Raw genomic sequence first — 23,793 nt, 5'->3', positions numbered from 1 at the left:
ATTTTATTTTATTAAATGACTGTAATCTTAAAGTAACAGCTGAACAAGAGTTCCCACAACAACAGAGACCCTAAGCTCTCCTTACGTCATCTTCGCAGATGTTGAAAACTTAACCCTTTGCGTAATTCCTCATTACGATCGCCTCCACCTCGCTCCAGACCATCCAGACGCGCCTGGACAAGTCAGGAAAGTTACAATTATCCTTCCCATCAAATGAGACAACACTTTGCTGCAGCGCAGGATCGACCACAGAGAAGGAGAAGGAGAAATAGGAGGAAGAGGAAAAAACTAGTTAGTGTGTGAAGCGGGGAGGACCACAGCGCACGGAGATTTTACGCATCCACCCCACTTTCCACTCGGGAACAATGACTACTTTATTAAAATACATAGCTCTCCTCTTCTTTTCAGCTTCTGTCATCAATGGTAAGATTCTTTTTTTTTTCTTCTTCTAAATGTTTAACTTTTAAAACTTTAAACAGATGAGGAAACTGGCGCGCTTTAATGTCTAGGGCGCATTTGGATGCGCCAAATTCAGTTCGTATTTTAAGCCCAAAACAGACGCTTAATTGTTCTTAAAGGGAAATGAATTTGTAACAAGATGACTGATCCAAACTGTTGTTGGGATGCTTCACTGGAACTTCACTTCCTTATAAGGAAGTGAAAATGGGCATTTAGGAAGTGAAACAGCTGGTCTAATTTCATAGGGTGTAACTGTAATATTAAGACAAATATATTTATTTTATGTTAAAAAATGTGTGCTTTTCTGTTTAATCAATATAAAATTGTTATTTTTCATTAACTTTAAACTTTTGACTTTAAAATATGCAATCAAGTAAACATAGTTTCCAGAATATTTTTCATGCTTGTTTTTAAAGAGGAAAATGTTAAAATGATTGTTTAGCCCATGCGGGGGTCCCCAAACTTCTTTTTGTGAGGACCACATAACTGTTTTTTTTCTCTGATGTGGGGTCGGTTTATAGACTAACAGAAAAAGTGTAACAATCACAGCCTAAACATAAATATTTACAGTTTTCCAGAAAGTCACACAGGCACATTTCTTCATCGAAAAAAAAAAACAATACTAAAATATTTAAAAAACTAGATATTTAGCATTATCTGTGATAATGCTAGTGTGAATGCTGTAAGCTGAATTTGGCCACTAAAGATGCTAGTGGTGATAGCTGAGGATACTGAAATTGATTGCTAAAAACATTGAAGCTAATAGCTGAAAACGCTGAAGTAGATAGCTGAAATAGCTGAAGCTAAAATATGAGCGAAATGCCAAATTAGTCTAAAAAATTGAAAAAATTCTAAATAACCCATAACAGCTAGCATGTAGCTGAAATGTTAGCTAAACTCAAAAATACCCCAAAAAACTGGTAAAATGTGTAATTTCGCCAGAACAGCTAGTATAAAGCTAAAATATTAGCTAAATTCCAAATTAGCCTAAAAAATGAAAAAAATCCTAAACTAGCCAAAACAGTTAGCATGTAGCTGAAAAATTAGCTAAAATCCAAATAAGCCTTAAAAACAGAAAAATCCTAAATTAGCCAAAACAGTTAAAATATTAGCTAAACCTGAAGATGCTAGTGCTTATAGCTGAAGATACTGAAATTGATTGCTAAAAACACTGAAGCTAATAGCTGAAAACGCTGAAGTGGATAGCTGAAATGGCTGAAGCTAAAATATTAGCGAAATGCTAAATTAGCTTAAAAAACTGAAAACAATTCTAAATCACCCATAACAGCTAGCATGTAGCTGAAATGTTAGCTAAACTCAAAAATACCCTAAAAAATGGTAAATGTGTAATTTCGCCAGAACAGCTAGTATAAAGCTAAAACATTAGCTAAATTCCAAATTAGCCTAAAAAATGAAAAAAATCCTAAACTAGCCAAAACAGCTGCAATGTAGCTAAAAAATGAGCTAAAGTCAAAATTAGCCTAAAAAACAGAAAAATCCTAAATTAGCTAAAACAGTTAAAATATTAGCTAAACCTGAAGATGCTAGTGCTTATAGCTGAAGATGCTGAAATAGATAGCTAAAAACGCTGAAGCTAATAGCTGAAAACACTGAAGCTGATAGCTAGGTAAAATATTCTCTAAATGCCAAATTAGTCAAACAAAAAAATCGAAATTGCCCAAAACAGCTAGCATGTAGCTCAAATACTAGCTAAACTCCAAAATACCCTAAAAAACTGGTAAAATTTGTAATTAAGCCAAAACAGCTGGTATAAAGCTAAAATATTAGCAAAACTCCAAATTAGCCTAAAAAATAAAAAAATAGAAATCCTAAATTAGCCAAAACAGCTAGCATGTGGTTAAAATATTAGCTAAACTCCAAAATAGCAATCCTTTGTATCTGCCAAAACAGTCAAAAAGCATAAAAAGAGCGGAATATTTTAATCGCTAAATGAGCTAAACAGTTGAAAGAGCTGAAGAGCTTTGGACATCCAAAAAAACTTACAGAAAAATAATAATAATAATAATAAAGAAATAAAGAAAAAGTGAATCTTTATTAAACCAATAAATAGTCTGTCCTCTCCCGTCATCATACAGACTGCAGAAGGGGCACATGAAAAGTCTCAATTGCCATTTCTTGTGTTGAGGGCCGGGCCAAAAGTGGGAGGCGGGCCTGATCCGGCCCACGGGCCGTAGTTTGGGGAACCCTTGGTTCAGACACACACAAGTTAACGACACAAACAACAATAAATCTAACTTAGAGCTAAATGATTAAAAAACGATTTTATCTTATTTTTTGTCATCATTTATAGGCTCTAATATTTGTACATCAAGAGGAAGTACGACCTGTAAACAGTGCCTGGCCGTTCATCCAAGCTGCGCCTGGTGTTTTCAAGAGGTAACAAACACAAATACCCACACTGCCTTTCTGCCTCGCTCCTTCATTGCTCAGTGCAGCAAGTTAGAACAGACACTCACTTTCTCAACTGCATTTTTCCTGATGTCCTTTGGGGTTTTCTGCTTGTGGAATCCTGAAATTGTAGCTCCCAGAGAAAGAATCTTCCATCTGTTGGATCTGAAATCTATTATCCTGTGTGCGTTAGTGAGCAGTCACCAGGATTTATGTGAATGTTTCAGGACTTCGGGAAGGGTCGGCCCAGCGTCTCTCGGTGCGACCTGAAGCAGAATCTGCTGAATGAAGGGTGCAATGCAGCGGCCGTGGAGTTTCCAAGCAGCACCATAACAATTCAAAAGGACACGCCCCTCAGTGACAGGGCCTCAGGGGCAACCGAGGATGTTACTCAGATCAGGCCTCAGAAAATTCACATGACACTGAGACCAGGTACTTCTAGGATATGTCTTGTGCAATTGTCACATCAGTGTAGGAATCTTCAACGATTGATGGAATTGTTGTGTTTACTCTTCTAGGTGACTCCAAGTTTTTCACTGTGAGCATAAAGCAGGTGGAGGATTACCCCGTCGACCTCTACTATTTGATGGATCTCTCGTATTCCATGAAGGACGACTTGTTCAACCTGCAAACTTTGGGCAGCAAGCTTGCAGAGACCATGGCCCGGACCACGAGTAAACTGCGAATGGGATTTGGGGCCTTCGTGGACAAGACCACGTCCCCGTACATGTATATGTACCCCCAAGAAGCTATAGAAAACCCTTGCATGAAGTATGTATATATACATATATATATATATATGAGGAGGATAAGCAGGAAGTCTGACATCTTAATTTGTTTTTAGAATTAACCGGCAATGCAAAGCTCAGTTTGGCTTCAAGCATGTGCTGTCGCTGACTGAGCAGGTGGCTCGCTTCACAGAGGAAGTGAAGAAGCAGGAGGTGTCCAGAAACAGGGATTCTCCAGAGGGGGGGTTTGATGCAATTGTTCAGGCTGTGGTTTGTAAGGTAAAACAGAGGCACCGAGTCACAAAAGCCTCGTTTCCAGTAAACAGTCCGGTCTGGTAAGGACTAGTCCGGTCCAGTTAATTCTGGCGAGTGTTCAATGTTTTATGTCGTTTGAAGGAAGATTGCGGGCGGCTAGGAAGAGAAAACCGGAAACACTAGCTTAGAGCTATACTGTTGCTCTCTAATGTCATCATCACTTTCTGCTACAGCGGCTCCGCCCCAATCGTCCCGTTCTATTTGTTTATGAACCTACAACGGATAAGGGCCCTCAAGAAGTAAGGCTCGGAACTGTTTAAACACTCAAAATACCGGCCTGGACCAAACCATTCCAGACCGGACTACTCAGTGGAAACGAGGCTCAACATGTTCCTTAAGCTCTCTGATGCCATAACAAACTCTTGTTGTCATCAGGATAAGATCGGTTGGCGCTCAGATGCTTCACATCTTTTAGTTTTCACAACTGATGCCAAAACTCACACGGCTCTGGATGGACGCATAGCCGGCATCGTCCAGCCCAATGATGGAAAATGTTACCTGGACACGAACGACCTTTACAACAAAACCACCGTGCTGGTACGGGAGAAATTTCACAACATATGCGCTTTAAAGTCCCATTCCGGTCATCTTTTTATCTATTTTAAAAGTCTTCCCAAAGATATTTTCATTATGATTATGTTGTTTTTTACTTGAGAAAAATGTCATTTTCTGGGACATAGTTAGAGTTGTGGGTGGTACCATTGGTGTGGAGTTAGCCTGCCCTGACTTCCCATCATCCCTTTGTTTACACCCTCTCCTGCTAGCTTACAGCCCCTCACACCCTAACCTAACATTATCTGTGAAACAAAAATGTTGAGGAATATCAGAGCTATCTAGCTGTACAGCTTTGAGCCAGATGCCAACTCACACGAAGAAAACAAAATCATTAATGGATCTATTTGTGGATGTGTCAAATGGATCATAGTGCAGCAGGTGTATTTGGAATAGACAGGAGACCCTGAGTGAAGGTCAGGCAGGCAGAGGTCAAACACGAGCATGAAGGCATCAGAGAACAATCAGAGTGGTCAGGGTCCAGGTGAGGGTCAGGGCAGGCGGCAAACAATTAGAATCAAAGATGAAGCTGGGTCAGATGAACTAGAAGATCAGGTGAGAATGGGAATGCTCAGTGATGCAGGCAGAGTGGTACAAACAAGACTTCGCCCAAATACTGCAAGGAGTGACTGCCGTAGGTTTTCTGGGAGTGACAGCAGTGGCTGATGGGAAGTGTAGTGCGGGTATCCAAGAAGTGCTAGTACTCAAGTGATGGCCAGAAGAGGAGACAGGGGACGGATTCATGACAGAATGAATCAGAATAGAGCAGGGAACTTGTGGCCTAAGACTCTCGTTTTCAAATGGGCTTCTTTCGTCTGCCCCTGATTAACCACAATTTGAACAAAGAAATACTCAGAAACATAGTTTTTAGCTTAAGTTTTTTAATGAGAAAAATACTTATGACTATTAAGGAAATGAGTATTGCAGTTTTTAAGTGCGTGCCTCTTGCTCTTTCCAGGACTATCCTTCCATAGGACTCTTGATGGAGAAACTATCTGAAAACAACATCAACTTAGTTTTTGCTGTGACTGACTATGTGGTGCCACTGTACAAGGTAAAAAAAAAAAGTTCCATGCTTTTGGGACTGTGAGAATTTTTCTGTACCGCAAGAAAGAACAAAATTGGGTCGATCACTTGTCATCCTGACCTTTTCCCAGGAATACAGCCAACTCATTCCGGGCACAACTGTGGGAATGCTGTCCGATGACTCTGGGAATGTCATTCAGCTGATTGAAGAGGCCTACGCTGTAAGGGGATCTTTACATTTGTAGGATATACATCTTAGTTGTTGCATTTGACAGAATAATAATGTCTGAAATAATTTTGAGCAGAAAATTCGGTCTAAAGTGGAGCTGGAGCTGTTAGGATTACCGGATGAGCTGAGTCTCTCCTTCAACGCCTCTTGCCTGAAAGGAGAAGTCATTCCTGGAGTGAAATCCTGTTCAGAGCTAAAGATTGGAGACACTGTACGTACACAGAGATGGCAGCGTGTTGGATCTGTTCACACTCGTTGATTTCAAGATATTTTCTTTCCCAGGTGTCTTTTAGCGTGGCAGCTCAGTTGATTGGATGCCCCAAGGAGAAAAGCCGCACCTTCACCATCAAACCCCGGGGGTTTAAAGACTCTCTGGAGGTCACGGTAGATTTCGCCTGCAGCTGCAACTGCGAGGCGAAGGCAGAAGTCAACAGCCCGCTCTGCAGCAACGGCAACGGCACCCACGAGTGCGGTATCTGCCAGTGTCACCACGGCCGGCTGGGCCCGAGATGCGAGTGTTCGGTGGAGGACTACAAGCTGTCCGATGACGATAACTGCGTCTCGAAGACGAGCGGTCGCGTCTGCAGCGGGAGAGGAGAATGCTTGTGCGGACAGTGCTCCTGTCATCCAAATGACTTTGGCCAGGTGTGGGGCAAATACTGCGAATGTGACGACTTCAACTGCCCGCGCTTTAAAGGGGCCTTGTGCTCTGGTGAGTACGTCCAAGTTTTAAATCTTTTCAAGTTAACCTTTTAGCATGACATGAAAGCTGTCTTAAAAGACCAACTCCAAGGAAATTGCGCTTTTGGCGTTTTTAACACATTTTCATGACATTTTCTTAATATTTACAAAGTAAATCAAGCTATAAATTGCATTTCTGAGTATTTTATTTATTCAAATTGTCTTGAATTAAAAGTAGGCGAAAAATGCAGTTTAATAAAAGAGCTTATTTTGTAGAAAATATGTCAGCCAGGTGTCTGCAACTTTTTATTGTTAAAAGAGCCATATGATCCAGTTTGTTATGGATTAAAGTCCATCCTCAAAGTCAGAAAAATACACTTTTTTGTGGCCTATTGAGCCGCCGCCTGCACAGGAACTGACCGACTGTATTGAGGTTTTGGCTCCTCTCTTTCTTATTTATTAACGGGTGAGAATCCCGTGAGTTAACCGCTCATTTAATATTTATCCATGAGTGAGAATACTCGTGTATTGGCCTTATGTGATTTACTAATTACTACTCTTAGAAACCCTCAGCTAGGACTTTACAAGGAACATGGGACAAATCCACAGTAGATCTGCCTACCAACTATAGTGTGTCCATTTGTTGCGGAATAGAGAACATGTAAGATAAAGATGAATCGGGCCTTCCTGTCAGACCCTCTCACTGGGTCTTCAGGAACTAGAGGACTATCCCTTTCATATGATACACGTATTCCTTGTACACAAAAGAGAAGGTACAGTATTTGTATTATTTTATTGTCTGTCTAGCTTCTGGGCATCTGGGGCTCACCTGATGTCAGTGAAAGTGTCTCCTATGTCAAAGGTCAGATGGAAAGAAAAGAGAAATAGTCTTGGGTATGTCAACCTGTTTATTTAGGAAAAAAGGCTAAATACAAACGTAATATTTTTTCCCCTTTATCACCTGTGGGCAGATGTGGAGTACCTATAAACTTCCCTTTTGGGTTTTCTTTTTTATTGTTTCATATTTTTCTACCCTTATTTTTTTATCCTGGTGATACAGGCTCGAGAAAAGCTGTCAGAGATCCACCTCTGTCGAAGTGTTGAAGGGAAGTCGTCTGTGTCTCAAACAGAAACCGTCGGTTATATTTCTTTTTTTGCGCCATTGCGGTGCTCCTTCCTGCCTTTTTTGCTGACTGTCGCCTTTTTTAAATTCTTCGAGTGGTTTGCAGAGGCATAAGCGGCACATCCTGCCCTCAAGGAGAGGTCGAGTGGTTTGTCAGAGGCTGCAGGTAGAACATCCTGTCTTTACGGTAAAACGGTAAATATTAGCCTAACTCCAAAACAGACTAAAATAATCAAAAAGAAAAGCTTAAATTAGCCAAAACAGCTAGCTTGTAGCTAAAACATTAGCTAAACTCCAAAACAGCCTTAAAAATTTTAGTAAATGAAAAAATAGTCCAAAAAGCTAGCAGTATGCCAATTTTTTTAAAATGTAACTTTTTATTATAAATATGAATAAAGAAAAATCAGGAAAATTATTCCAGAATAAATCAACTTAAACCTTAAATAACTTTCAATATCTTACTCTCCATAAAAATATATTTTGTCAAAATTACAGTTAGAAATGATAATCTGGAGGGCCGGATCCGGCCCCCGGGCCTTGACTTTAACACATGTGCTCTACTAAGCTCATAGCAACAAGGAAAGGAAAGGGGGCGGGGTTGCTCCAGCCTAATAGTCCCACCCACAACTCAGAGTCAAATTTCTAATGAACTACTGCCACTCTGCAGAAACTATGTCCTAAAAACAAGTTTATCTATTAAATTTAGGCTAAAAATGACATAATCGTAATGACACTGGGAACGCTTTTAAAACAGATTAAAAGATGACCGTAGTGGAAAAAATTTGACAATAGTTGAATATTTATTTATTGATAGTTAATGTAAATAATCCTCCATAATTTTCACTCTTCTATATAGAAAACTGGCCTTAAAATATTGGTACAATTTAAAAAAAAAGGCTTAATTTGTGGATAAATGATTCTTATGTCTCTATTTTGCAACTAAAGTTAATGAACACACCCGAGGCTAAAGCACTCATCCAACCCATAACAACTTGGTTGTTATCTTAGCTGATATGGCAGAAAAACCCAAACAAAATTAAATATAATCAAGATAACGCAATAAAATGCTCATCATAATTTTGGTGAGTGAGGAAAGATGCAGCTGTGGTTCTTTCTGTGTTGCTTCATCTCATCCGGCTGTCTCTCGTCACGCTGAGTCTGTAAACACTTCAGATGGTTTACATAGTTTTTATAGTACTTATTTGAAACTGTTTTAGACCCAGTTTTTGACTTTTTAGGTTTTAAGTCACTCTTTTAAGTCAATAAATTTGTTTTTGAGCTAAAACTAAAAGTCAAGTGAACAATACAAGGTGTCTGTCCGTGGTCAGACACTGGAGCCGATTGCTCACAGAAGTCTGCAGGAAGCATCAGAAGTCCAGTTTCTCAACCTCCCAGATAAAGCTTTAATAGGTCATTGGGAAATGTGATGTAGCAACATTTTAGGTGTGTTGACTGTAAAGACGGACGAGGCAAAGCCGGACAGGGAGGTGCCTCGCCAGTCTACGGGATGTGGTCTGATTTATGTAAAATAATGACATGTTTTCTATCAATTAAATATTGATAGAAGCTTAAATATTTCACTTCAGTTTTGTGTTAACACATAAACATGTCTAGACAGACGTGGCATTTCTGAAGCTGTCTTTCATCATAGGAAGCACTGACATTATAATTATACAATAGTGTAAAGAGAGAGTGTCGGGAAGCAAGGGCGGGCTTACTCCATGCCAACAGTCCCCCCAAAACTCATAGGTGAATTTCTAATTAACTCCTACCGCTCTGCAGAAACTAGGTCCTAAAAAAATGATAAAAAAATACAAAATCATAATTGAAAGACAACCGATCGAAAGGTGATTGTAGTCAAAGTTTAAGTGAATTAAATTCTGTCTTTGTGGTGTTAACTTCTTTTTTTTTTTTAACTAAGATTACCAAAAAAACTTACATAATCTGAAGATAGTAAAACAAATATTACCGAAACAATTAATAATTATTGTGTAAATGCTTTTACAGCATTCACGCAATAATTATTGAATTAATAGTATAAATAACATAGATTAGCAACAAGCCTTTAAATATATTCATGAGCTATGTTTTGAAATTGTTATAGTAATTTTCAAAAAAGGTGTAGTTTAGCTAATATTTTAGCAACATGCTAACGTTTTTGGCTACTGGTAATTTGTTACCTACTGAGGTTTTTATAGGTTAATTTTAGTGTAGCTTCTATTTTAGCAACATGCTAACGTTTTTGATTAATTTAGGTTACTGAGTAATTTTAAGCTATTTTGAAGTTTAGCTAGTGCAATGTGCTAGCTTTTTTTGGCTAATTTGACATCTACTGAGGTTTTCTATGCTAATTTGGAGTTTAGCTAATATTTTTGCAACATGCTAACATGTTGGGCTAGTTTGTTATCTACTCACGTTTTAATGGGGTAACTTAGAGTTTAGCCTTTATTTTAGCAACATGCTAACGTTTTTAACTAATTTAGTCTACTGAGGAATTTTAAGCTATTTTTAAGTTTAGCTAGTGCAATGTGCTAGCTTTTTGGGGCTAATTTGGCATCTACTGAGATTTTATATGCTAATTTGGAGTTTAGCTAATATTTTAACAACATGCTAACGTTTTGGGCTTATTTGTTATCTACTTCGGTTTTTATGGGCTAACTTAAGAGTGTAGCTTGTAATTTAGCAACATGCTAACGTTTTTGACTAATTTAGTTTACTGAGGAATTTTAAGCTATTTTGAAATTTAGCTAAAGCAAAGTGCTAGCTTTTTTTGGCTAATTTGGCATCTACTGAGGTTTTTTATGCTAATTTGCAGTTTAACTAATATTTTAACAACATGCTAACGTTTTGGGCTGATTTGTTATCTACTTTGGTTTTTAAGGGCTAACTTGGATTTTAGCTTCTAATTTAGCAACATGCTAACGTTTTTGACAAATTTAGTTGACTGAGGAATTTTAAGCTATTTTGAAGTTTGGCTAAAGCAATGTGCTAACTTTTTTTTTGGCTAATTTGGCATCTACTGAGGTTTTTTATGCTAATTTGGAGTTTAGCTAATATTTTTGCAACATGTAAAAGTTTTTGGCTAATTTGTTTTCTACTCAGGTTTTTTTGGGCTAACTTAGAGGTTAGCTTCTATTTTACCAACAGGCTAACGTTTTTGACTAATTTAGTTTATTAAAGAAATTTTAAGCTATTTTGAAGTTTAGCTAGTAATTAATCAACGAGCTAGCTTTGTTTCGGCTAATTTGGCATCCACTGAAGTTTTTTATGGTAATTTGGCTCATATTACTAAATATTTTGCAAAAATGTCTTGTAAAAAATTTAAAAGGTAAAAAAAATAGAAATTTTTCAGAAATCTTGGTCAATTTCAGCGCTCTGTCATAGTTCTTTCGCAAAAGTTCCAGTTTTTTTTATTAAATGTAAACATTTTTCAAATAGCTTTTGCATTTTCAGCAAATTCCTTCAGCAATTGATGCAAATACTTTCAGCAAAAAGCATTCACACTAGCATTAATTAATCTTTAATTTGTTAATTTAGCTTTTTATGAGAACATTTGTATCACAAAAAAGCTTTTAATCAATAAATATTAATGCGAAAAGGGACAGTTTTTAAGGTTGAATGCCATAATCTTGCCACCATGTTCCCCTAAAAGCGAGCTGTCTAAACACACCTCAACGCAGCCATTGTGCTGTCTCAGTGTCCCTCAGTCCCACAACAATTGGATCCTTTCCTCACAAATGTTCTCTCTGGATGTACTTCATCTATTGCTGAGGGGCCAAGGGACTAACCCTAGGCAGAGGAGCAGGAGTCAGCAAGCCTAGCTCCAGGGCCCGTAAATACGAGGAAAGCGAGAGCCAGGAAGTTGACATTCCTCTGCTGGCTGTTTGCCATTTCCCCCGCCTCTTCCTTCAGCTGCATGACTTTGCAGCCACTATCTCTGCTGCCTCTAATCTTTTGCCTGCCAAACTTTTGTTAAGCTCTAGCATGTGATAAAGAGATTTTATTTTAGGAATCAGCACGACGTGGAGAAAAAAACTTTTTCTAAATCTCTTAAGTGAAGAAAACAAACATTTAAACCAAATGTTGATCTGACAAAGCTGTTTTTGTGTGTCTAAGTTGTTAAAAATTTCAGGGAGGATGACACATTAGTCAGCAGCTACACAACTAACCCTGTTAAGCATTGACGCGATGACTCATCCAGCAGCCTTGTGAAGTTTGTCTCTGATTAAAACTCTGACAGAGTGAACACTGGGGGATTGTTACCTCAGCTTTTCCCTACATTTAATGTTTGTTTTTCTGTTTTTGGTTAATATTTCCTGACATCACTTCCTTCTTTTCCTTTTTTCTCACTTTGATCCAGTTCAGGCTGTGACTCAAGTTGTGTCTTAGTCACAAAATCCTATTTCCTGCAGAGTCTTTGTGCTCGTTTTAGGTAGTTCTGACCAGCCATGCTCCTGTCAGTAAATCCATAAGGACATTTTTTTTTTTCCTCTCAGGAAATTCTTGCCCCACTGAAACCCTCTTAAAAGATCTGAGGTCATCTGCGCTTCAGCAGCTCCTAAAGATGTGCTCGTGCACGTCTGTCTGCCTTTCGTCATCAACCAAGAACCTCCTCGTACTTTCACAAGAAAACACGACCTGCTTCCTAGAATTGTTTTGCTTCTAGGAGACGACAAGGAAAAGCATTTCACCGCCCATGTTTTTTTAAAGGCTGAAATGATCATTTGATTAAAGAAGAGATTTCAGATAAGATAAGAATAGAAGAGGCATCTTGTCAATAAAAATATCAAATCTAAAAACATAATCAATCGTTTAGATTAATGTGTTTTCTTCCGAGTAAAAAAAAATGTTTCTAGGATAAACAAAACTGGAGAATTAAATACTTGTGCAAATACTAATAATTAACTAATGTGCTTAAATCACAAACACCCACACGCACAAACACTCTTAAAATGATTAATCATTTTTTGCAAAACTCATTGGCTTCTGTGGTTCCGTTTGGCTGACGGTAAAAAAAAAAAAAAGAAAATATTTGAGTTGCTCGATCCAAACTTCAGTTTGAGTTTTTTTAACTGTACTTCAAATATTTATTTGTTCCAAACTGTAGTAAAATCTTGAAAAGACAACAAAAATCCTGTTTTAAAGCTTTTTTAGCTGCAATCTTATCCATTATGAGATAGAAGGGTAATAAAGTCTCATTAGGGTAGTTAAACGAAAATAAATTAGAGAATTTAGAAGAAAAAAAGGAAATTATTTTTTTGGCCACACGTGTTATTTGTGAAATCATATCATGAAAGTCTAAAAAGAGGTGGGAGTATAACAATATGGGCTGCAGGAAGTTGTCGGTAAGATGTTCTTTGGATAAAAATGGTTACAAATCTAAACCCGAGTCGCAGCAAAACAAGAAGATTTTGGTACATTTTAAAGGATTTATAATAATTGTTTTGAATTTTTCCCAAAAAAACATTTTTTTTTTTTAAGACTTACTCTGATAAAAATTCCGTTTTTGGTCTTTTTTTGCATTTTTCTGACAATAGAGGACATATGTTGAAGCTCAAATTTGCATTTCTTAGTACTTTTTTATTCAAATTGTTGGTCATCAGGAGCAGACATAAAAAAAAAAAAAGTTTGAAAAAAGAGTTTAATGTGACATAGAAAGTATGCTGGGCGGACCACAAGCTCTCTGATCTGTTCCGTAATGGGAAGGGGGGCGGGGTTGCCCCGTGCTAACAATCTGCCCACAATTCAGAGGTGAATTTCTAATGAACTACTGCCACTCTGCAGAAACTACGTCGAGATTTAAATATTTTGTTTGAAACAACTTATCCATGATGACTGTTTTCTCTTAGGGAACGGAAAGTGTGACTGTGGCATTTGCCAGTGTGACGCCGGCTGGAAAGGAGAAAACTGCAACTGCACCACCCGCACAGACACCTGCCTGTCCAGCGCCGGGCTGCTGTGCAGCAGACTGGGATACTGCGAGTGCGGGGTCTGTCAGTGCACCCAGCCCGGGGCGTACGGAGCCACCTGTGAAAAATGCCCCACCTGTCCGGACTCCTGTACCATTAAAAAGTGAGTTTTATGGATCATTTTCACCCCAAATTCACATTTATATTCAAACAGATGGTTTATTTTTATTTTAGATCTAAATATTATATTTAAATTTTTCAGAATTACATCAGCAGCTATTTCAATCTGTTGTCTCTGGACAGATGTTAAAAACCTAAAATGCTTAAAACATTTAATAAAGACAACATTAAAAATATCAAAAATGATAAACAATAAAAGTACAATGACAAGACAATCACTAAATAAAAAAATAAATATAAAATACATAATTGCAGAACATGTAACAAAAATTAAATGTAAAATTTTTGGATGGCTTTGAAAGAAAGAATGTTTTTTAAAACAAGTGCACCCTGGATGTGTATTTGAAAGAAAAAAAGATTAACAACCTTTTTATAATGTCAAAATGTAGCCTACATAATTTCCTATGAACTAGTTAATTTTTAGGCCCCCAAAAAACTGTAGTAGATGCCAAATTAGCCCAAAAAAAACTAGCTTGTTGATTAAATACTAGCTGACTGGAAATTTTGCGAAAGAACTATGAAAGAGCGCTGAAATTTGAAAAAATTCTAGTAAAATTGCTTAAAAATCCCTAATACATGCCATTTTTTTTTTCAAAATAAGCATGAAATACCTTAGTAGATGCAAAATTAGCCAAAAAAAGAAGCTAGCTCGTTGATACTAGCTAAACTCCAAAATAGCCTAAATTCCGCAGTAAACTAAATTAGTCAAAATCGTTAGCCTGTTGCTAAAATAGAAGCTAAACTCTAAATTAACCTATAAAAACCTCAGATGAAAAAAATGTTTGCATGTTCCTAAAATATTAGCTAATCTCCGAATTAGCATAAAAACATCACTAGATGCCAAATTAGCACCAAAAAAAAGCTAGCACATTGCTTAAATACTAGCTAAACTTCATAGTAGCTTAAGATTTCACACTAAACCAAATTAGTCAAAAACTTTAGCATGTTGCTAAAATATTAGCTAAACTTCGAATTAGCTTAAGAAAATATCAGTCGATGCAAAATTAGCCAAAAAACTTAGCTTGTTGCTTAAATACTAACTAAACTCCAAAATAGCCTAGATTCCTCAGTAAACTAAATTAGTCAAAAACGTTAGCCTGTTGCTAAAATAGAAGCTAAATTCTAAATTAACCTATAAAAACCTCAGTAGATAACTAGTTAACCAAAAACGTTAGCATGTTGATAAAATATTAGCTAAACTCCAAATTAGCATAAAAAACCCCAGTAGATGCCAAATTAGCCAAAAAGCTAACACATTGCTTAAATACTAACTAAACTCCAAAATAGCCTAAAATTCTTTGGTAAACTAAATTAGTAAAAAAATTATAATCTTGCTAAAATAGAAGCTAAACTCTAAATTATCCTAAAAACCGAAGTAGATAACTAATTAGCCAAAAATGTTAGCATGTTGCTAAAATATTAAGTAAACTCCAAATTTTTTAAAAATTACTATAAAAGATTAAAACATAACCTATGGTTATATTTAAAGGTTTGTTGCTAATCTACTTGAATTTTTTTAATTTTGAGTTTTCTCATTTATTCCTTTTGGGACATATTATGCTCAATATTTCAAAAACTATAAAGTTTATGAATACCAAAAATACAAGCAGAAATGTCCTGAACAAGATGAAGGTTTTGTTACTAAGAATATTGAAATCCCTTAACATATTTATGAGTTTTTATTACCCTAAAGACATACGGAAAGGAGCAGGAGAATCACTTTAGTGTGAATGAACAATTTTGCAAATAGGTTTTGCAATTTTAAATTTTGAAAGAGACAGATTGTAAAATTCCTCTTTTGAGAATAGATGTTTTTCTCAACTTGTATCTAAGAATCGAAGCCATTCAAAGGGTTATATGGGGTCAAATCAGCTCAAAGCCCCGCCCCCATGTAAATGAGGCTAATCTCAGCAGCGAAAACTCGAAAATCAGAATTGAAACTGTAAACTGAGGACTGAAATTTTGACTGCAGCTTTTACTCCTGGATAAAGTATTTTTGATTGGTGATTTTTACATTTATAGTTTTTTTTTTAATTCAAGTTTTCAGTTTTTTTTTTTTGTTAATATTAAAGATTGATTTCAAGTTTTGAGTTTTTTTCTTTTTAATTTAAACAAAAATGTTTATCACATTTTCATTTTTTAAAATGTTTTAGATTTATTTCAAGTTTTTTATTTTTCTTTCAAATTTTCAAAAAAAATTCTTTTTGCCTTGTTTTCTGTTTTTCATGTTTTATTTCAAGTTTTCTGTTTTTTTTCACATTTTTTCAAATGTTCCCATTTTTTTTTCAGTCACAATGTCTATTTTTCAAGTTTTCAATCTGTTTTTTTTTCATTCACTTTAAACTGATCCTGATCTGACCCTGTAGAGTTTTAATAAAGAAGTTATTAATTTGGAAAACAAAAAAACTATAATTCCTCGTACAGACGTTTGGCTGTTTCTAAATTCTCAAAAATGCCTGTCTGCTGCTATGGAAAGGTTGAAAGAAATCTATTTTTGTATAAAGTTAATATAAATCCTGAACTCATGTGGGCCACAGCTGTGTTTAAATCTACTGCTGGGTTATAGAGTTAGCACTTCCTTCAGTGAACCATTTCAATCAGAAATTTGTTTGGAGTCTTTTCCTAATGGAGTTTTGATTCCTGTAGTGAGATTATTATTTCAACCAAAAGATGAAACATGTGGAGCTTTACAAGAATTCCTGTGAGCCTCCAGCTGACATGACAGAATCATTTGTCTCCTTCCTTACAGGGCGTGTGTTGAGTGTCAGCATTTTGAAAGAGGACAGTACACCACAGATGACAGCTGTGACAGAATCTGCAAGAATGAGATAAGAGTTGTGGATGAACTTGGTGAGAACTCCTTCATCTTTTATGTCCTGTCTCGTATTAAATGCCAACATTGTGTTTTTATTCATGTGTTCTTCTCACAGTGGAGGATATAATTAAGATTAAAACTACGCTTCTAAGTATTTCTTTATTCAAATCGTGGTGAATCAGGAGCAGAGAAATAAACGCAGCTGGAAAAAAATAAGTCAAATCTACATTTGTCGATCACAAACTCACTGGTCTGCTCAATTCTGACGCATTTATATGGAGAGAAAACAGACTCATGCCAGTTTGTGCGTGTGTAATTCTTGATTTGTGCGTATGTTGGATTTGTGCATAACTTTGGATTTATGAGTGTGTATTTCTTGATTTGTGTGTATTTTGGATTTGTGTGTGCGGAATTCTTAATTTGTGCGTGTGTAACTTTGGATTTGTGCATGCGTAATTTTTATTTGTTCGTGCGTATTCTGTATTTGTGTGTAATTCAGATTTGTGCTCTTTGGATTTGTGTGAAATTTTGGTTTTGTGCCTGCGTAATTTTAATATTTGTGCGTAACTTCGAATTTGTGTATGCGTAACTTTGGATCTGTGTGTAATTTTAGATTTGTGTGTGCGTAATCCTTAAATGTGTACGTAATTTTGGATTTGAGCATAATTCTTTATTTGTGTGTAACCTTTGACATAACTTTGCATTAGTTCATGCCTAATTCTTTAATTCTAACTCATACACATTTTATGCTTAAGTAACAGAATTATGAAATTCATAAAAATACAAAATACAATTTACACATGCACAAATTAAAATCACAACTAGAATTTTTATTTGTGCATGTGTAAATTGTATTTTGTACTTTTTTAAACTTCTTTATTTTTGTACTTGTGCACAAAATGTATTGTATGAGTTACAAATCTAAAGTTGCGCACAAATCGAGGTGAGTTTATTTTCTCTCCGTACATCCACTTGCAGACGAGTAGATCCGTGTACGTCTTTGTTTTCCTCATCCGAGCTGCATCTGCGTCATCACTGAATGGCTCAATTTTTATGTTGCACCGATAATATTATGTTGGGAATCTGAGGGGCTGTAAGCTAGTGGGAAAAAGTGTAAATATAAACAGGGGATGATGGGAAAAGAGGGAAGGCTTACTCTTCGCCAGTTGTCACACCAACAACTCAGAGTCAAATTTCTGATGAACTCGTGTCACTCAGCAGAAACTATGTCCTAGAAAATTACAGTTTTTTGGGGTTTTTTTTGTCAAAAAACAGCATATTTAAAATAAAAGACCACTTCTAAAATAAATCAAATGACGATTGGATTGTTCTGTGTTTGAAAAAGGCAGAGCGCCCTGTAACTGATGAACATCGTGTTCTCTTTTTGTCACAGTTCTGCGTGATAATGCCGTGAACTGCTCCTACAAAGACGAGAACGACTGCATCGTGCACTTCCAGTATTATGAAGACCTTAGCGGGAAATCTGTCCTGGCTGTGGTGAAAGAACCAGGTACTCTTCTTATTTTTTATATTAAATCATAACCTAAGTGCTTCAGATAGTGTGTGGTTGTAAAGGCTGTTTCAGACTGTGACTGACGGGTCACAGAATCATGGAACAACTCGAGCATTTAGTAGTCATTAGCTGAGCACACCATGAGATTGTTAACCAGCTCTACATCAGACTCAGAGTAATGATGATCATAGAAGAAGCTCTGAAAGTGTCGTGTGGCCGTTTCTTTTTCTCTACTCCTGTTTCCCTGCGTTCTCTCAGAGTGCCCTGAGGGTCCTGACATCTTAGTGGTGCTCTTGGCGGTGGCTGGAGCCATTCTCCTGCTGGGCCTGGTCGGTTTGCTCATCTGGAAACTGCTCATCACCATCCACGACCGCAGAGAGTTTGCCAAATTTGAGGAGGAGAGAACCAAAGCAAGATGGGATACGGTAAGAAATGACGGTTAAAATGCTATGAGCCAATTCAGCTCCTACAACACTTCGTCCGGATCCAAATTCTTCCCCAACCGTTTCTCCCTACCCCTACATTTAGCCCTCCAAACGGAGAGTTATGGAAAATAGTGGCTATGTCCGAATTACTTCACTATATAGTATAGAAAATAGTTCGTTTGCCATTTTGTTTTGCTGTCTGAATCTACAGTTCCAAAATTGATTCCCCTAGAAATTTCCCAGAAGTCTTTGCGAAAAACTAGCATGGATCAATGCTCACTACACTAGCAAATATAAACCATAATGCATTGCGGTTGAAAAAATCTTTGAGAAAAAAAACGTGTTTAAATTAGGGTCGGGAATTCATTAAAAAAAATTAATCGCAAACCTGAAACTAATTAATTGCGATTAATCACTATTATTTTTCTTATTCTCAGTAATTGCTGACCACTTATTATCTATCAATAATCACAATTTGAAATCACAAACGAAACTTTACATTTAGAACATTTATTTTTAATTACTGCTGTGAATTGATTATGAAAAAATCAGATTAATCGCACTTTAGTGCTTGGATTAATCACAATGTTATACCAAGTAAAAATACTAGCATGCAGTGATGCTCACTACACTACCAAATCTAGACCACAATGCATCGCGGTCGAACAATTTTTGCGAAAAAAACTTGTTTAAATTAGGGTTGGGAATTGATTAAAAAAAATTAATGAATTAATCGCAAACCTGGAACAAGTTAATTGCGATTAATCGCTATTATTTTTTTAGTCTCAGTATTTGCCGTCCACTTATTATCTATGAATAATCACAATATGAAATCACACATGAAACTTTACATTTAGAACATTTGTTTTTAATAACTCCTGTCAATCGATTACAAAAAAAACCTGATTAATCGCACTTTTGTGTTGGGATTAATAACAATGTTATACCAAGTAAAAAAACTAGCATGCAGCGATGTTCACTACTCTACCAAATATAAAGCACAATGCATTCGGTCGAAAAAAAATTTGCGGAAAAAACGTGTTTGAATTAGGGCCAGGAATTGATAAAAAAAATTAATCGCAAACCTGGAACTAATTAATTGCGATTAATCACTATTATTTTTCTTATTCTTAGTATTTGCCGACCACTTATTATCTGCAAATAATCACAATTTGAAATCACCCACGAAACTTTACATTTAGTACATTTATTTTTAATAACTCCTGTCAATTGATTGCAAAAAAAAAGATTAATCGCACTTTTGTGTTGGGATTAATCACAATGTTATACCAAGTAAAAAAACTAGCATGCAGCAATGCTCACTACCAAATATAAAGCACAATGCATTGCGGTCGAAAAAACCTTTGAGAAAATTAGTCCGCTAACACACCTGATTCATCAACCACGCTGAGAGCCTCGTGTGGAGCGGACAAACAAAAACACAAAACCAGAAACTTAATAACAGGACAGCAGGGCACAGTACTCCGACACTGGTGCGTCGCAAAACCACACGCCCAGTCTTTAAAACCCCTCGGTCAGTCCGGATCTACTGCTGCCGTAATGTTGCAAACTCCGACTCGCATCAGCTGATGCAGCTTCGTCAGCCGCCCCGCCCCACAACAGGAAGCTAGCATCTAGCAACCACACATCAACTTCCTTTTATACTCTGTGCTGTGGGAACAGCGACACCTACTGGAGCCTCCAGTTACAAAGGGTTATTTAAACTATTTGGGGATTCATCTAATATTTTAGCTGCTTATGTCATAGCTGTTTTGGCTGGTTTGGCATCTACTGGGGTATTTAAGCTATTTTGGTGTTTCAGCCGTTATATTGTCATAATTCTAGCATTTTGGACTATTTTGGCATTTACTTAGGTTTTTTAGGCTATTTTGGAGTTTAGCTAATAGTCCAGCTACATGCTAGATGTTTTGGCTAAATTAGTATTTTTATAATTAGGCTAATTTGGCATTTAGCTAATGTTTTAGCTGGCTATTAGCTTCACCGATTTCGGCTATCAACTTCAGCTTTTTCAGCTATCAAATTCAAGGTTTTAAGCTTTTAGCTTCATCGATTTTGGCTATCAACTTCAGCTTTTTCAGCAATCAGGTTCAGTGTTTTAAGCTATTAGCTTTAAGGATTTCAGCTATCAACTTCAGCTTTTTTCTGCTATTAGCTTCAACAATTTTAGCTATCAACTTCCGCTTTTTCAGCCATCAGCTTAAGCATTTTCAGCTGTTAGCTTCCATGAGTTCAGCTTTCAACTTCAGCTTTTTCAGCTATCAGCCTCTGCGTTTTCAGCTATTAGCTTCAACGATTTCAGCTATCATCTTCAGCTCTTTTAGCTATCAGCTTCAGCCTTTTTAGCTATTAGCTTTAATGATTTTTGCTATCAACTTCAGCTTTTTCCGCTATCAGGTTCAGTGTTTTAAGCTATTAGCTTCAACAATTTTAGCTATCAACTTCCGCTTTTTTAGCCATCAGCTTAAGCATTTTCAGCTGTTAGCTTCCATGAGTTCAGCTTTTTCCGCTATCAGGTTCAGCGTTTTCAGCTATTAGCTTCAACGATTTCAGCTATCATCTTCAGCTCTTTTAGCTATCAGCTTCAGCCTTTTTAGCTATTAGCTTTAATGATTTTTGCTATCAACTTCAGCTTTTTCCGCTATCAGGTTCAGTGTTTTAAGATATTAGCTTTAACAATTCAGCTATCAACTTTAGCTTTTTCAGCTATCAGGTTCAGTGTTTTAAGCTATTACCTTTAACGATTTCAGCTATCAACTTCGGCTTTTTCAGTCATCAGCTTCAGCATTTTCAGCTGTTAGCTTCCATGAGTTCAGCTTTCAACTTCAGCTTTTTCAGCTATCAGCCTCTGCGTTTTTAGCTATTAGCTTCAACGATTTCAGCTATCATCTTCAGCTCTTTAAGCTATTAGCTTCAGTATTTTTAGCTATTAGCTTTAACGATTTTAGCTATCAACTTCAGCTTTTTCAGCTATCAGGTTCAGCGTTTTAAGCTCTTAGCTTCAACGATTTCAGCTATCATCTTCAGCATTTTCAGCTATCAGGTTCAGCGTTTTAAGCTTTTAGCTTCAACGATTTCAGCTATCATCTTCAGCTTTTTCAGCTATCAGGTTCAGCGTTTTAAGCTTTTAGCTTTAATGATTTTAGCTATCAACTTCAGCTTTTTCAGCTATCAGGTTCAGCCTTTTAAGCTTTTAGCTTTAACGATTTCAGCTATCAACTTCGGCTTTTGTCAGTTATCAGTTTTAACTTTTTCAGCAATTAGCTTCAATGATTTCAGCCATCAGCTTTAGCATTTTCAGCTGTTAGCTTAAATTATTTCAGCTTTCAACTTCAGCTTTTTCAGCTATCAGCCTCTGCGTTTTTAGCTATTAGCTTCAACAATTTCAGCTATTAACTTCAGTTATTTCAGCTATCTGCTTCAGCGTTTTTAGCTATCAATTTCAGAAACTTCAGCTATTATCACTAGCATCTTCAGCAGCCAAATTCAGCTTGCAGCATTCACACTAACATTATCACAGGTAGGGCTGTATATCTAGTTCAAATGTGGTTTCAGTGAGTTCAACTCTTTTTTTATTTACCTCCACAGGCTAATAATCCTTTATACAAAGGAGCTACATCTACCTTCACCAACGTCGCATATCAAGGCAACTGATGACTAAACGCAGTAAGAATAAACTCAGGGTTCGTCGAGATGGATAAAGAAAAAGCTCCAACACAGAATGGATGGCAGGAAGCTGCAGGAAACCAGCTACAGCCACTGACAACTACTTATCTACTGCAACATATTGCAAAAGCAAATAAAACTTGTGAAACAAGTGTCAGAAATTTTGGGTGAACTGAAGCTTTCCGGTTCTGCCCTGAACCAAGTTTGCATTCTCTGTGATCTGTACACTGTTGAGCGTCCATACTGTCACTTTACATTTGGGAGAAGTCCTGCTTATTTTGCATCGTTTTTCTACAACTGCTGTGATTGTTCGAATGTTTTTGCAAAATTCTTTTATTGCACTCTTTATTTCCTGTCTTGTCAGTTTGTTTTTTTGTTTTACTTAATACATTTTTGGGGAAGACATGTTAAAAAGATTAAAAAAAAACTTTTTGATGCAAATCACAGGAAATGATTGAGATCTATATTAAATAACAGAGAAAATACTTAAAGAACTTTTCCTATAATCACCGTTTTTCACAGAAATTATATTTTTTACATTTTATGAGGTAACTTGGAAAAAACATTTTTAGCTCTTTTTTATGTTAAGTGTCAAAATTGTATCGTAGAGCTCAGACAGTTTACTTTCTGTTCTCCCTAAACTACTGCTGACATGAGTGTGAGACTGTGGTAGATGAGGTTGCACAACTCTTGTAAAGGAGGTTTTATTTTTTTTGATTGAATTAATTTGAAAAATATTATAGATCACAAGTGTCAAAGTCAAGGCCCGGGGGCCGGATCCGGCCCTCCAGGTAATTTAATCCGGCCCTCCAGATACTTTTATTTTATTGTTATTAATGGCCGATGTTATCTTGTACTTTTTTCTAACTTGTATAATTCTGACAAAATTTATTTTTATGGAGAATAAAATATTGAAAGTTATTTAAGGTTTAAGTTGATTTATTATTCATAATAATGTTAAAAAGTTAAATTTCAAAGTTACAAAAATTAGTATTATGCTAGCTTTTTGGACTATTTTGGCGTTTATTAAGGTTTTTTAGGCTATTTTGGAGTTTAGCTAATATTTCAGCTGAACACTAGCTGTCTTGGCTAATCTAAATTTTTTTTAGGCTAATTTGGCATTTAGCTAATGTTTTAGCTCCCTATCAGCTTCAACATTTTCAGCTATCAGCTTCAGTGTTCTCAGCTATTAGCTTCAATGATTTCAGCTACAGCTTTAACATTTTCAGCTATTGGCTTTGGTGATTTCAGCTATCAGCGTCAACATTTTCAGCTATTAGCTTCAGTGATTTCAGCTATCAGCTTCGGTGTTATCAGTGATTAGCTTCAGTGATTAGCTTCAGTGATTTCAGCTGTTAGCTTCAATGATTTAAGTTATCAGCTTCCCCCTTTTCAGCTATCTGCTTCAGTATTTTCAGCTATTAGCTTCAGTGATTTCAGCTATCAGCTTCGGTGTTTTCAGTGATTAGCTTCAGTGATTTCAGCTGTTAGCTTCAATGATTTAAGTTATCAGCTTCCCCCTTTTCACCTATCTGCTTCAGTAATCACAGCTATTAGCTTCAGTGATTTCAGCTATCACTTTCAGTGTTTTCAACTATTACCTTCAATGATTTCAGCTATCGATTTCAGCATTTTCAGCTATCAACTTTAGCTTTTTTAGCTATCAATTTCAGCATCTTCAGCTATCATCACTAGCATCTTTGGGGGCCAAATCCAGCATACAGCATTCACACTATAATTACTGC

General features: G+C 36.5%; 1 protein-coding gene across 1 annotated transcript; it reads left to right on the top strand.

The window, feature by feature from the left end:
* Positions 1-22,489, top strand: LOC112146702 (integrin beta-3). Its single transcript, XM_024272669.2, has 15 exons — positions 1-423; positions 2,771-2,856; positions 3,096-3,300; positions 3,387-3,639; positions 3,713-3,875; positions 4,287-4,448; positions 5,422-5,517; positions 5,621-5,710; positions 5,795-5,929; positions 6,001-6,430; positions 13,372-13,594; positions 16,361-16,461; positions 17,820-17,936; positions 18,198-18,364; positions 21,971-22,489. Exons 1-15 carry the CDS (start codon positions 366-368, stop codon positions 22,034-22,036), a joined length of 2,352 nt encoding a protein of 783 aa, XP_024128437.1. The 5' UTR covers positions 1-365; the 3' UTR covers positions 22,037-22,489.
* Positions 22,490-23,793: the final 1,304 nt, after the last annotated feature.

This window comes from Oryzias melastigma, linkage group LG8 (genome assembly GCF_002922805.2).
Source record: "Oryzias melastigma strain HK-1 linkage group LG8, ASM292280v2, whole genome shotgun sequence".
Classification (NCBI taxonomy): domain Eukaryota; kingdom Metazoa; phylum Chordata; class Actinopteri; order Beloniformes; family Adrianichthyidae; genus Oryzias; species Oryzias melastigma.
Note: the sequence above shows the minus strand (reverse complement) of the source record. Positions and strands in the feature narration are given on the sequence as shown.

Bases quoted from the DNA above. Each gene is read 5' to 3' on its own strand.
- LOC112146702 (XM_024272669.2), top strand. From the start codon at position 366: ATGACTACTTTATTAAAATACATAGCTCTCCTCTTCTTTTCAGCTTCT. The intron at 3,301-3,386 runs GTACTTCTAGGA...TTACTCTTCTAG, and splicing joins TCACATGACACTGAGACCAG to GTGACTCCAAGTTTTTCACT. The intron at 16,462-17,819 runs GTGAGAACTCCT...TTTTTGTCACAG, and splicing joins AAGAGTTGTGGATGAACTTG to TTCTGCGTGATAATGCCGTG.